The 12,851-nt window shown below is 36.3% G+C and overlaps 1 protein-coding gene across 11 annotated transcripts in view; it reads left to right on the top strand.

The window, feature by feature from the left end:
- Nucleotides 1–12,851, top strand: part of Ttc3 (tetratricopeptide repeat domain 3) — a 101,569-nt gene that overhangs the window by 9,507 nt on the left and 79,211 nt on the right. For 8 of the 11 annotated variants that reach the window (XM_052158973.1, XM_052158975.1, XM_052158977.1 and 5 more), the window contains 9 exons: nucleotides 2,619–2,773; nucleotides 3,049–3,091; nucleotides 3,488–3,638; nucleotides 4,035–4,122; nucleotides 6,083–6,136; nucleotides 7,044–7,164; nucleotides 8,876–8,961; nucleotides 10,450–10,544; nucleotides 11,554–11,616. The exons of 2 other annotated variants lie outside the window; for them this stretch is intronic. In XM_052158973.1, the coding sequence (XP_052014933.1) occupies nucleotides 2,630–2,773; nucleotides 3,049–3,091; nucleotides 3,488–3,638; nucleotides 4,035–4,122; nucleotides 6,083–6,136; nucleotides 7,044–7,164; nucleotides 8,876–8,961; nucleotides 10,450–10,544; nucleotides 11,554–11,616 (845 nt within the window). In that variant the 5' untranslated portion in view covers nucleotides 2,619–2,629. The remainder of the gene's footprint in view (nucleotides 1–2,618; nucleotides 2,774–3,048; nucleotides 3,092–3,487; nucleotides 3,639–4,034; nucleotides 4,123–6,082; nucleotides 6,137–7,043; nucleotides 7,165–8,875; nucleotides 8,962–10,449; nucleotides 10,545–11,553; nucleotides 11,617–12,851) is intronic. One more of the 11 variants, XM_052158972.1, reaches the window with a different exon arrangement.

The following is a 12,851-nucleotide window of genomic DNA, read 5'->3' as shown; positions in this document are numbered from 1 at the left end:
AAAGTGTTGCTGTGAGCCATGGGTGTGTGGGTAAGGACACTCAGAGAGAGTAAGAGTGAGGAAAAAGAGAGTTGACACTGGGTGGCGGGGAATGGACAAGACGAGCCCATGAAGGAAACTGAGGAAGAGCAGCCAGACCAATAGGAGGAGAAAACCAGAAGATGGTCTTTGGAGTGCATATGAAGAGTCCTCAGAAGGAGGAAGTGGTCCACAGTGTCAAGTAAGTTGTAAGCTGAAAAGTCCTCTTTGGATTTAGCAATTAAGGTAGACTATTTAGCTGGCATCATCTAAAAACAGCAGATTTTAAAAATTCATCTCCAGTGTTAATAGCAGCTAGTATTTATTGTATTTCTTAACATGCCTGGTACCCTGAAAGTACTTTATATGTACTAGTAGATTAGTCAGGAAGGTGGTATTGTTATTCGCTCTCAGTATGTAAAGAAACTGAAGCACAGAGAAGTAATTTGCTCTGGATTACACACTTAGGCAATGGGAGCATCAGGGTTCCAACCCAGTCACTCTTGTCCCACAGTTCATGCTCTGGACCATTTTACCACATTGCCTCACCAGTTAAACCAAATGGAACGTTAGAAAATTGCACCAGCATTGTTACCACAGTACAGTTGTTGCTGTGTGTGGTGTCATGAGATCTGCTAGACTTGAATGACTAGCATCATGTTAGAGGGACTTGAGTCTGCCAGTTATATTGTAATTTATACCATGGTGGTGATTTTGTAAGTTATGACAGATCTTGTCTTTTTCTGTATTTATAGTAAAAAAAAGTGAACTTTGAAAGTGAGTGTATACACTATACATACAGGCACATACATACACTTATTTATGAGGATAACATTTTCCATTATTATGTGTCTTATTTTGGCTGCTGTGTGTCTTTAATTTTTTTCAACTATTATGTAAATTTCTTATACTCTGGAACTGCTGTTCATTCAGAACAGGCAAACTTCTCAGATATTATAGATGACCATTTTATTGTAGATGGGCATTAATAGCCTTATTAAAAGTAGTTTTCCTCAAAAGGTAGAAATGGAACCAAATTGTAGGAAGCCAAGAGAGGATGGAAATAGAGGACTCCGTAGGAAAAAGAACATTCTTGATTAGAGCAGGAGGTGTTGAAAAAGAAGACAGCTGTAATGATTGTGGTGTGGTCAGAGAGGACCTGCTCAGAGTGAAGGATTTAAAAATAATAGCTATGGTGTGAGAAGTGGCCCTGGGAAGAGGAGCCTAGTGAAGTAGGAAGTGACATTAATGCTGGTTGAGAAAGGCATCACCAGCATAGGCCTTATGGCTGGGATGGTGGACTTGAAAGAGAGAAGACTGTTCTTAAATGTGAAAACAGTCAAGAGCTGAGGAGGTGGCTATGATAAGGAAAAGTAGCTGTGGTGAGTTACCATGTGTGAGAGAAGATCGGGAGGCCACAGGACTGGGTTTGAATCTTTCCTTACTTGGTGACCCTGAGCACATTATTTTACAAAAATGGTTTCAAAATATATTTGTGCAGGAGAGATGGTGGTGCTACTGTGAACAGTTACTGTGAGGATAAGTCATAAGATGCCTGTAGAAGCACTTCAGCACAGTGTGTGACCTGTAGTGTGAATAGTTTGTGAGGAGGCTGACTCTTTTGATTTTGTCAGGTTTTCACACATCAAACTGAACATACTGTTTGATTGAAGAAATAGGTGTGTGTTCTAAGGATTGGTGGTGGTCTATTTAAAGATGATCTTGACCTAACAACAGTAGGGTTTGAAGAGGGTATTATGTTGGCGCTGGTGATGGAAAGATAAGACTGTGACTACTTGGCAAGAACTAGAAGTAATGAGATACTGAATTCTGAGTGGTACTTAGTGTACTGCTCTGAAGGAAAACTTCATTATTGAACTTTCTTTAGGGAAAAACAAAAGTCAAAAACCTGAGATAAGTTTTCCTCTTCCTCCTCTGAAAAAGCATTACAAATATTTTTTGATTTGTGCCTAGAAGCACAGGATATGTTTATAGTAGTTGAGAGAATAGCAAGGAATAATTAGGATGCTAAGTCTGGATGTGGCCATGGAGAGCAGAGCATTTCAGCGAACTACTCCAGCTTTACCCCTCTGCCCTAGATAGATACTTGCTGAGAGATGAACAGAACTAGGAAAATATGAGCAACTAACAGGAAGTGGTTGCTCAGTAGAGGCAGGATGGTTGAGAGTGTAGCAGTTAATATACTGAGAAATGGTATATTTTATGGTATGTCATATAGCAGGTAGGAAAGTATACAGCAGGAGAATGTCTTTTCTGCATTGAGCAAACACTTTCTGAAGACGTGTATCTTGCTAGGCACATACAGAGTGAGATGCCCATGGGAGATACATATTGAGTTCAGAGTAGAACTGGTGAATATGTGAACCTAAAGAAAAGAAGAAACAGATTAAACTCTTTCAAAAGAGCCTGGGAGAAAGAACAGTGAATTAGGGATGAGAATATGCAGGCTTCAGTGTTCTGATTGGAGGTACTTCCTTAGGATACAGGAACCAACGTGGTTCTATACCATAGGGAAAAGTGCTGCTGTTCAGCTAACTCAGGTGATGCCACTGCTGACTAGAATGTCGCTGTCTCCTTAGGATTGTGCAGCATGGATGACTTTGCTGAGGGAGGTCTCAGTTTGGCAGATGATATCTTACTGGAAGACTACCCCTATGAGGATGACTGTATCTGTACTCCTGACTTTACCACTGACGATTATGTTCGAGTAACCCAGCTGTACTATGAAGGCGTGGTGAGTAGGCTTGCTAATTGCTTTAGAGCAGTCTGTAGCATATGTATCAACAGGACAGGACACGTGCTTCTGAAGAGATGATTTCAGAAGGGAAGGGCTGTGTCGCCAGAGTGGTGAGAAGTAGTTACTTTGACTGGAGATCAACCAGGCTCCTGAGAAAAAGGAACAAACTCAGAGCAATCAAATGAGAAGGCCCGAGATGAGTTTAGAGACCACAAATCATACATACTTTCACATTTTACCAGATAAAAATCAGAATAATTTTCTTCTTTTAGGGTATGCAATATAAAGATTATGCCCAAAGTGAGAAAAATTTAGGTGAGTATATTAATACTTTAATGCTAATTTGTTGCTAGACTATTAAGGGAGGTCTATCCATCCAGTCATACCAACATAGCAAATTTATCTTTTAAAATGTATCTTTAGCTTGATTTGGTAATATAGGCCTGTAATCCCAGCACTTGGGAAGGAGGCTGAGGCAGAAGGATTAGAAACTCAAGGCCAGCTTTGATCAGCATGCTGAGACTCTTGTCTCAGACTAGAAACTAATCTTTTGTAAAGCTACAGCCAGTACTTAAAATTTCCTAATATCTAATAGTTGAATATTTTATTCCTTCAATTTTTACCCTTGTATACCAATTGTTACTTTTCCTCTATTGAAATGGTATAGATTCATTTGAAAATACTAATTTTAAACTTTTTAATTTAATTAAGAATATGACATCTGCAATATATGGTGCAGTAAGCCACTCTCCATCCTACAAGATTACTGTGATGCCATTAAGCTGTACATCTTCTGGCCACTTCTTTTTCAACATCAACACAGTTCTATAATATCAAGATTGCACCCCTGTGTAGAAGCCATGTAAGTTACTATATAATAATAATTGTTTAGAACTGTGTTAGCATGTTGTACAGTACTGAGGAATAACAAGTACAGTGGGAGGCTTGTGCCTCTTTCTGGAATGTTATCTTTGCTTAATCAGATAGAAAAGTAAAGATTTGGGATTTGAGTATAAATGAGTATAACATTTTAATGAATTCCCTGAATAGTAATAGATTGTAGACTTAAAGCTGAGTGCTATAGAAAGGAGGAAAAGATATCAGTGTCTAGTTTGCTTATTGAATACCTGATAGAATAAAGAAAACAGAACTTTCCACATAGTTTAAGTAGAACTATAAATATAAAGCTCATATAAATGTAACATTCAGTAAATAATTACATTTGGGATCCTAATCTTAAAAAAACATTGTCTTTAAGCCGGTCTCGTGCTGCTGAGATAAGTTTGAAGAAATTACAGCATCTTGAGTTGATGGAAGACATTGTGGATTTGGCAAAGAAAGTTGCAGTAAGTGGTAGAATGTGGGTCCCACTCATTTGAATGTAAATGAACAGGAGCTGGAGAGAGGGCTAGAGGGTAAGAGTGCTTGCTGTGTGGACATGGGGGCCTGAATTTAGATCCTGGCCTTGTAACCCAACACTATGGTAAGGGGGTTAAGACAGGAGGATCAGGCCACCAACCTAGCTCCAGATTCAATGAGAGACTGTCTCAAAGATGGAAGGTGTTAGAGAGCAGCCTGATGTCCTTCTTTGGCCTCAGCATGTGTGAATGGCTCACCACACATGTGTTCGTCTATCAGTTCATACACTATACTGTGTTCCTGTCCATCCCACACACAAAAGAAACAAAAAGACAAGCAAACACACAAAAGCATGTAAATAGATGGTGTTTATCTTGTAGTTCCAGCTTATAGCAGTTAGCAGACAGTGCTTTTATTTGCATTTTGTTTATGGACATGCTCAGTATTAAAGTGACAAGGCCAATATACTGGTTCCATGTGCCAGAGTGGGGGTGGGGATTGCATCTTGCTAAGGAATAGAAGCTGGAATTGATCATAAATGAAAGTAAGCCCTGGTTTGTGAAAGCTCCTGTCACAGACTCTTAAAGTGATGGGTTATCTTTTAATGAACACCACCACCATAACAAGTAATTTGGATTTGAGTAGAATTTGTCATGAAAGACTTGATGGGGCGTTTTGTACTGTGTTGTGGATCTTTATATGAGTTTTTATTTGTTTCAGTGTTTGGTACTATTCTAGTTGAAACTTAAATTTGGTAAAGGTGCTTTCTGCTGAAATCAGCTGTAATAACTTACAAATAATGCATTTACCTTTATTAATAGTCTAGGTGTAATGAACTTCAACTAGACCTATATGGAAGACCATTTCTGAATTCTATTAGGATGCTAAAGGACAAATGAATCCTATCAATACTGTGGGGAGTACACTGCTAAGCATGTAGAGTAGTGTAGTTAGACATCACTTAGTGACGGGACACATTCTGAGGACTGAATTGGTAGCTAGTTTCCCTGTTTGAATCTCCTAGGTTGTATTTAATGTGGAGCTAAGATGATTGTGGCCAGTCTCTGGATGTAAACAAGAGACAGGGTAGATGTGGTTGTATGAGACTGCAGCCAGTACAGTGTGGCTTGCTGTTCTACTGTTCTCTCTCTCGATATGTACAGTGAGTAGTCTAAAATAATGGTAGAAAGTGTGCTGTGGTAAATATCGCATGGCTGTTTATTATGAGTGATGCCTTGGGAAGTCACAGTAGCTGGAATAAAATGGAGGTGATAAGTTTTCAGGTTTATTACTGTCTCAGGGGATGTTTGTCCTGTCTGTGGCTTTTGTTAACTGAGATGTCATGGTGTAGCTCACAACTTTCCTTACAATAGAGGCCTCCTCCTCCTCCTCCTTCTCCTCCTCCTCCTCCTCCTCCTCCTCCTCCTCCTCCTCTTCTTCTCCTTCTCCTTCTTCTCCTTCTCCTTCTTCTCCTTCTTCTTCTTTCTTCTTTCTTCTCCTCCTCCTCCTCCTCCTCCTCCTCCTCTTCTTCTTCTTCTTCTTCTTCTTCTTATTTGTTTTTTTCATTAGAAAATTCAGTTACGAGGCTAGGAAGATGCCAGGCCAGAGTGAGGATCAAAGTTTAGATCTTCAAGCTCTTGTGTATGTGCTGGGTAGACATGGTGGCCAGCTTGTATTCTTAGCACTTCAGAAGGCAGAGACTGAATTTTCAGAGTTAGGCTGGCTAGCTAGATTAGTGAAATAGTGAGCTCTGCCTTCAAGTAAGATACCTTCCTTCCCCATGGTCAACTTGTGGCCTCCACACACATATAAGTGCACATAAACATGTGTATACCCCATACACACATGCCGCCTCACCCAACCCTCCAAAAAGAAAAGAATTCAAACAAAACTCACAGAATACGGAAAAATGTGTGGTTTTTGTTCTTTTTTTGTTTTGTTTTGCAGAATGATTCATTCCTTATAGAAGGCTTATTGAAAATTGGCTATAAAATAGAAAATGTAAGTGTTAAATATGAGAACCTAGCACACACACTGTAAATGATCAATAGTCAATCTCACTGCATGTTTCTCAGATAATGACTCCGTATACCCAACCTTTTGCATGTAGTATTTGGTAATACTAATTTCTATGTATTATAGAAATAATCTTATTTTATGGATTTGCCTCAGTTTTAAAATCATATATGTAGTATAGTTATAAGCCTTTTGCAAGTGACTCATTCTGTCTGTAGATTATTTATCTTACATATATTTGTTCAATGAAATTAAGCCCTTGGTATGATATACATATACACATACACACATGTAATGTTCATGTGGAAAGATAAGTTTTTTTGTAATGTTACTGGAGACAGAAATGTTGGTGTATTTCCTTTAAACCTAATATGAATATTGGCAATTCAGCTATTCAGATTCTTTAAAATAAACTAAAGTAAAAAGAATATTTTTGTGAACTCCTGAGGAGTACCATTGCACTGATTGCCCTTTTGCCCAGCCATATGCTACAGATCATGTGGCCCTGTTCTGACCTTGATCTGTGCCTTTACACCTGGTGGTCAGCATAGATCTCTAGTTGACATGTGACCTGAGACTCCTCATCTACCTTTATAGTACTGTATTCTCCTGCTACCTCAACAGCCCAGGGTTATAGACCTCAATTTCCATGTCTGTAATCACTGCAGAAACACTCTTGATCTATGAGATGTCTACAGCCACATGAAGATAGCTGTGAGTCCACAATGGCTGTTCTTAACTTGTATGTAGGAGTCCAGCTGTCCTCAATTGCATGATGGAGTGATGAAAATCAGTGTGTGAGATGCATATTAATGGTCTGACGTGCTACAGAAGGCAAACACACATTTAGACTTAAACTCAGATTCCCCTTTTCATTCCTCTTTTGAAACAGAAAATCTTGGCAATGGAAGATGCTTTAAATTGGATAAAATACACGGGTGATGTAACAATTCTACCTAAATTAGGATCAGTTGACAGTTGCTGGCCCATGCTAAGTATTTTCTTTACTGAATGTAAGTATAAGTGCTTTAAATGTTGAGTCTTCTTTAAAGAATATTATTTGGGAAGATGGATTGTGTTCATAGATGATATTCAATTTATCTTAGGAATGGTTAATAGTGTTTTTCTTCTGGTATAATGCTCAAATAAGATAATTTTTCTTAACAGTAATCAGTTAGTTTATTCTCTATTTCTTGTCTCACTGGTGTGGCATATAGTCTTAAAGCTCCTACTTAGTGGATGTCATCACTTTACTGATACATCCACTCTTTGATTAAGATGGAACTGCCTTCTGTGCTTTACTTTAAAAAGTGTTTTACTTTAAAGCATTTGTATGTTAGTAGTGTTTTTATGGTATACTTAGAGTCTTAAGACAGTAAATACTTGGCCCTGTAATAGATGATGAGAGCAGAAACTTGTCATTGTGACCGAGAAAGAAAAGTGTATTTTGTCAGTTGGTTTAGATGCTTATAAGTAAATAGAGGCAGAACTTGGTGGTAGGGTTGTTGGACACTGGGATGTGTTGCATCCAGAGAGTGTAGATTTTGTTTTTATCGCTGTTTTGAGGGTAGTCAGAATTTTAGGGTTTAGAGCATGGTTCTCAACCTGTGAGTCATGATCATTTATCAGTTACCTAAGACCATCTGCATATCAGATATTTATATTATGGTTCAAAACAATAGCAGAATTGCAGTTATGAAGTAGCAACAAAAATAACTATAGCTGGCGTCACCACACAACATGTATTAAGGAGTTGCAGCATTAGGAAAGCTGAGAACCACTGAGTTGGATAATTTTCCTCAGTCTTGTAAGTACTAGAACTCACTATGTTCTCTGAAGTTAGAACACTGGCTTTTTTCTAAAACTTAACTCTGTGTCTTAATACTCTTGTTTCATGACCATCCCAGATTTTGCTCAAATCTTTAATGTTCAATGTTCCTTTAATCTTGGAAATTAATGATTGGTTACATAGAAGCTTAACTGTAATTTTGTTGTAAATTTTTAAATCAAACTTTTAAAATATTTTTTATATCATAGCTTAAAGTGCAGAAAATGAGGCTTGACAACCTTTGGGTACAAAGTGTATCTGTTTTAATTTTTATTAGTTTACTAACTTTTCTATTAGAATAATATTTCAAATAACTTCACTAACTTTTGGGAAGCCAGATATTAAAACCTTTTAAATATTTTATTACAGTAAGTACATTTTAGAAAATAATTTTTCAGGGTTTTGTTTTTACACATTTTTGTTGAACATACTGTCTGGCACGTTGAATACTTCATACCGTTTGTTGAATTGGCTTTGATACTTAGGAGCCCTAATCACAGTGTATTATGAAAGAAGGAAGAATATCACTCTAGTGAGAATGTAATAATACATTTTAATTGCTAGAAATAAAGAAACAGATTTTATTCACAAAAGCAACGAAGTGGTTTTCTGTTACTTTTTACCATATTGATTGAGATCTCAAGGATAAATCCAGGATCTGATCTTAAATGTATTAGGTAATTGCTATTAACACTGAACTGCATTCCCAGCCCTAAATTTTTACTCTTTAACTATTTAATGTATATGTAACATTACAAAAACACCCAAACTATTTAAAAACATTTAATAGTAAAATAAACATAATAATAGACTTACCTATTTAAACCAAGAACTAGAATATTATCAATACCATTTTAAAACTAATACTTTCTTTCACCTTCTAATACAAATTTCAGATAAGTACCATATTACTAAAGTTGTAACTGAAAATTGCAACTTGCTAGAAGAATTTAGAAGGCATAGTTGCATGCAGTGTGTGAAGGTAAGAATACTTACCTGTAAATCTATTTTAAGATTTTTCTGTTAAACTTTTAATAGGCTTGAGTAATAAAATAATGGAATTACTGTAAAGTAACATAGTAACATACTTAAGGGGAAATGTTGAGGAATTCTGATTTAGGTTTTGTTTTTGGTTTTGGTTTGTTTTTTAAAAGAAGAAATGCTATCTTAATCAAAATTTCTAATGATTTAAAAATTAGAATTTTTTTCCACCAGGATTGTACTATATTGAGCAAATGTGATATTCTTTGCTAACTGGGATGCAGAGCATGCTCCACAGCTCACTAAGGAAGTACTAACTCCTGGTTCAGTTTAAAGAGAATATTTAGAGATGTTAATTTCTATAGAGTTTTATAACTAAAGCCATTGAAAATAATTTCATTAATTAAAAATGTGAGTATGAAGTGAAAAATCAGTTATATATGTAGCAGTTTTTATGTATATTCTTACTAACCTGCTACATATTTTTAGCAGTTAGTCAACACTGCCCGTGAGTTAATGATTTATGTGTATATATACTGAGATACCCAGGACTATTGGATACCACTACACTTGCTAAAAACTCAAATTCATCTCATTTTTACTTATTTTTAATTTTCATTGAATTTCAGGCTTTTAAAAACAGAGTTTCTCTGTTTAGCCTTGGCTGTCCTGAAACTCACTCGGTAGACCAGGCTGGCTGAGTTCACAGAGATCCACCTGCCTCTGCTTCTCAGGTGCTGGGATTAAAGGCATGCACCACCACTGCCAGGCACATCTGATTTTTACATTACTATACACGAATAAATTTTATTTAAAAATGTGCCTACAAAATACTGTACACAGCAGAACATTGTTTTAGTGATTTATAATATGTATTTATAAAGTACACATCAATTAAATTTTTAACAAACTAAATTAAAAATCATTTAGTAGTTTTAATGTGTTGATTTTAGCTTCAGGTTCGGTGAGAGACTGTGTCTCAAGGGAGTAAGTTGGAAAGACATAGAGGAGAGCAACCCTCCTCCATACACACACATGCACGTATACAGAGTAACAACTGCATGTACCTGTTCTCTCTAGATTACCTCCCAAGGGCATGTGCACACTCCTCCCAACATATGTACACGAAGGCATATATCACACACAAGATAACAAAACAGAAGATTTTAAAACAGAGAACCTTGTTTTAAAAAGCCAGAAATTAAATAAAATTTAAATTTTTAAGGACAAAAAAGTATATGTTTATTACTCTTTTTCCAGATCTTTTTTATCTGTATGGGTTTCAGCATCTATAGATGCAGAAGCCATGGATGTTTTCAGTTCTAATTGAATGTATCAAAATATTAGAGATTGCATTTTCATTTTCTGTGTAAATAACCCCCATGTTACTTTGAAAGCAAGGACAGAAACCAAGATATTTCTCCTGGGTGTGGGCTTCTTGATTGTCTTTGGAGGTAATTGATGGGATTCTTTTACTTTGGTTTCTCAGCAAGGAGAACTAATGAAAATGAGAGGAAATGAAGAGTTTTCAAAGGAAAAGTTTGAAATAGCTGTTATTTATTACACCAGAGCCATTGAATATAGGTAAGAGCAAAGTAGAAAAAAATAAAATCCTTTTTATTTGGCAGATCAGGTTAAACTCTTAGGAGAAGTAGAAGCAGATGAATTATAGAATATCTTCAATTGCCACACAGAGTAGGTTTCCTCACTGTAAGTATTAGGAGCAGTGCTGGTAGCCTGGATACATGAACCAGCCAGGAATCTCAAGCACACCAGGCCAGACTGTGAGTCTTCTCCACTCTGCCCTGTTTTCTACAGACTTTTTACAGAGACATCTGTCTTCTTTCTTTTTCTATCTACTGTTCCTTTCATACTGTTAACTGATGATGAGGAAGGTGTTCCCCATACTGAATGTGTTGTCATTGAGGAAGCTCTGTTTTCTTGGGGAAGTTTTAAGGGAGATAGTTGTAGTTGTTGAGAGAATGTGTGTACGTGCTCTGTCCACACCTCACTCAGATGCTCCATCTTCTTTCAGCCTCCTTTCAGGCCGCCTTGCTCTGTTTATACTCCTCATCTGAGCTGGGTGCTCTGTAGACTGCCCCTTTTCCTACCTTCTTCATGGGGATTGAGGGAATCCAGTTGGATATCACACCTAAAGCATTCCACTCCCACTCTGTTAAGGAAGGAATAGGTTTTGACCACCCAGAATCAGATAATGAAAATTAATAAAATTTGAAAAATATCTGCCTGTTACTACTGATGCATTTGCAGTTTCTTTTGTCTAAGTGCACAGCTTCATGTACATAAGTGCTCTTGTCTTGAGCAGTTGTATGCTTTGTAGTTGATTAGCTTTTTAATAATACTTCTCACAGTACTATGAACTAGATACATTAGTAATTACCTTTTGAATAGTGACCGAAAATGTCAAAAACCTGAATTTCAGTCAGTAAGACTCTAAATCCCTTATTTTTTTCTGCTCTGCCACATAGTTGTAAAGTTTTAAAATTTTTAAAAATATCTTATGTTATCAAAGTGATTTTTGTTTGTTTCAGATATGATGTGTTTTACTGACTAAATGTTACTTCTTTTTAAGACCTGAAAACCATCTTCTTTATGGTAACCGAGCTCTCTGTTTTCTTCGTATGGGGCAGTTTAGGTAAGTTGGTTAATTACTAACTACTGAATTTTATGCCTAATACTTATTTTAGGGAAACATTTATTTGTCTTGCAGGTATGCAAGAAAAACCCTGAATAGTTTTTTGAAGAAGTTAAGTGGGTAAAAAAGGTTTTATTTATGACTGCAGCAGAATGCGAATGTATGTTATACATTATTTTAAACACTTAACGAGTTATTTAAGTCTCACAGCACCCTTAATAGGCATGTTATGTATTTTCCTCATTTTCCTCATGGACAGTTCCTACAGCTAGTTAGTGGTGATAATGAGTTTTAAACAGATCACGCTGATGATGCCAATATTGTAACATCTATAATATATTCCGTCCTTTTCCTCCATCTAACCTGCATAGTATACTTTTGCTGTTTATGTTCTCTTATATAAAATTAGGTAAATATCTTCATAAGTGAAAGAATACATAGAAAATTAATGGTATTAATGGACTACAATTATAATTAGTTCCTTATGTTGAATTTAAACTTTGCTTTTATTTATGAGTTGAGGAAGACTGAAAAAAAATACTGTGATTTTATTGCCCTTCATTTAAAAAACTTTAGTATATAAATTGTGTTAATATTAAACAATATAGATTGTTGTATTCGATTATGCCTTAATGTAAGAGAATGGGTCCAAAACTGCATTCTTGCTAAGAGAAATACTCAGAACACATCAAGCTACAAAACTAAATTAGAACCTGGAACTCCCCCCACCCCCACCCCCAGAGCAAGGCTGCCTAGCCCAAGGTCTTGTGTAGATACTAGTTAAAGTTCATTTTTGCCTGGATCTTCTGTTGCCTAAAATAAAGAAGGAAAACTTGAAAAGTCATGAAATTCTCATTATTTGTAAAGAAACACTTAGAGCAATTGCTTGATTGAAGGTGGTTCCTCATGATTAACTTAGAAGTTACTTATGTGGGTCAGTAATAATGTTAATTAAGTGATAGAGAAAAATTCCAAAAATGATAGGAAAAACTTAGTTTGGGGTTTCACCATAGGTTTCTTTGTGAAGTCATGAAAGTCCATAGAATCTACACTAGCTGTTTCTATATGCAAAAAACACTTTTACTTGGGCACGTGGGAGAGTGGGAGTGGGGAAAGGATAGTATCTTCCAAGTGTGTAGCTTTTAAAAAGTAACATTTATTGTGTTTCTCTTTTATTGTAAACAGAATACATTCTCATGGTAGAAAATTTGGAAAATACAAGAGTTTAAAAAGAA

The sequence above is a fragment of the Apodemus sylvaticus genome, chromosome 15, assembly GCF_947179515.1.
Source record: "Apodemus sylvaticus chromosome 15, mApoSyl1.1, whole genome shotgun sequence".
NCBI classification, from domain to species: domain Eukaryota; kingdom Metazoa; phylum Chordata; class Mammalia; order Rodentia; family Muridae; genus Apodemus; species Apodemus sylvaticus.
Note: the sequence above shows the minus strand (reverse complement) of the source record. Positions and strands in the feature narration are given on the sequence as shown.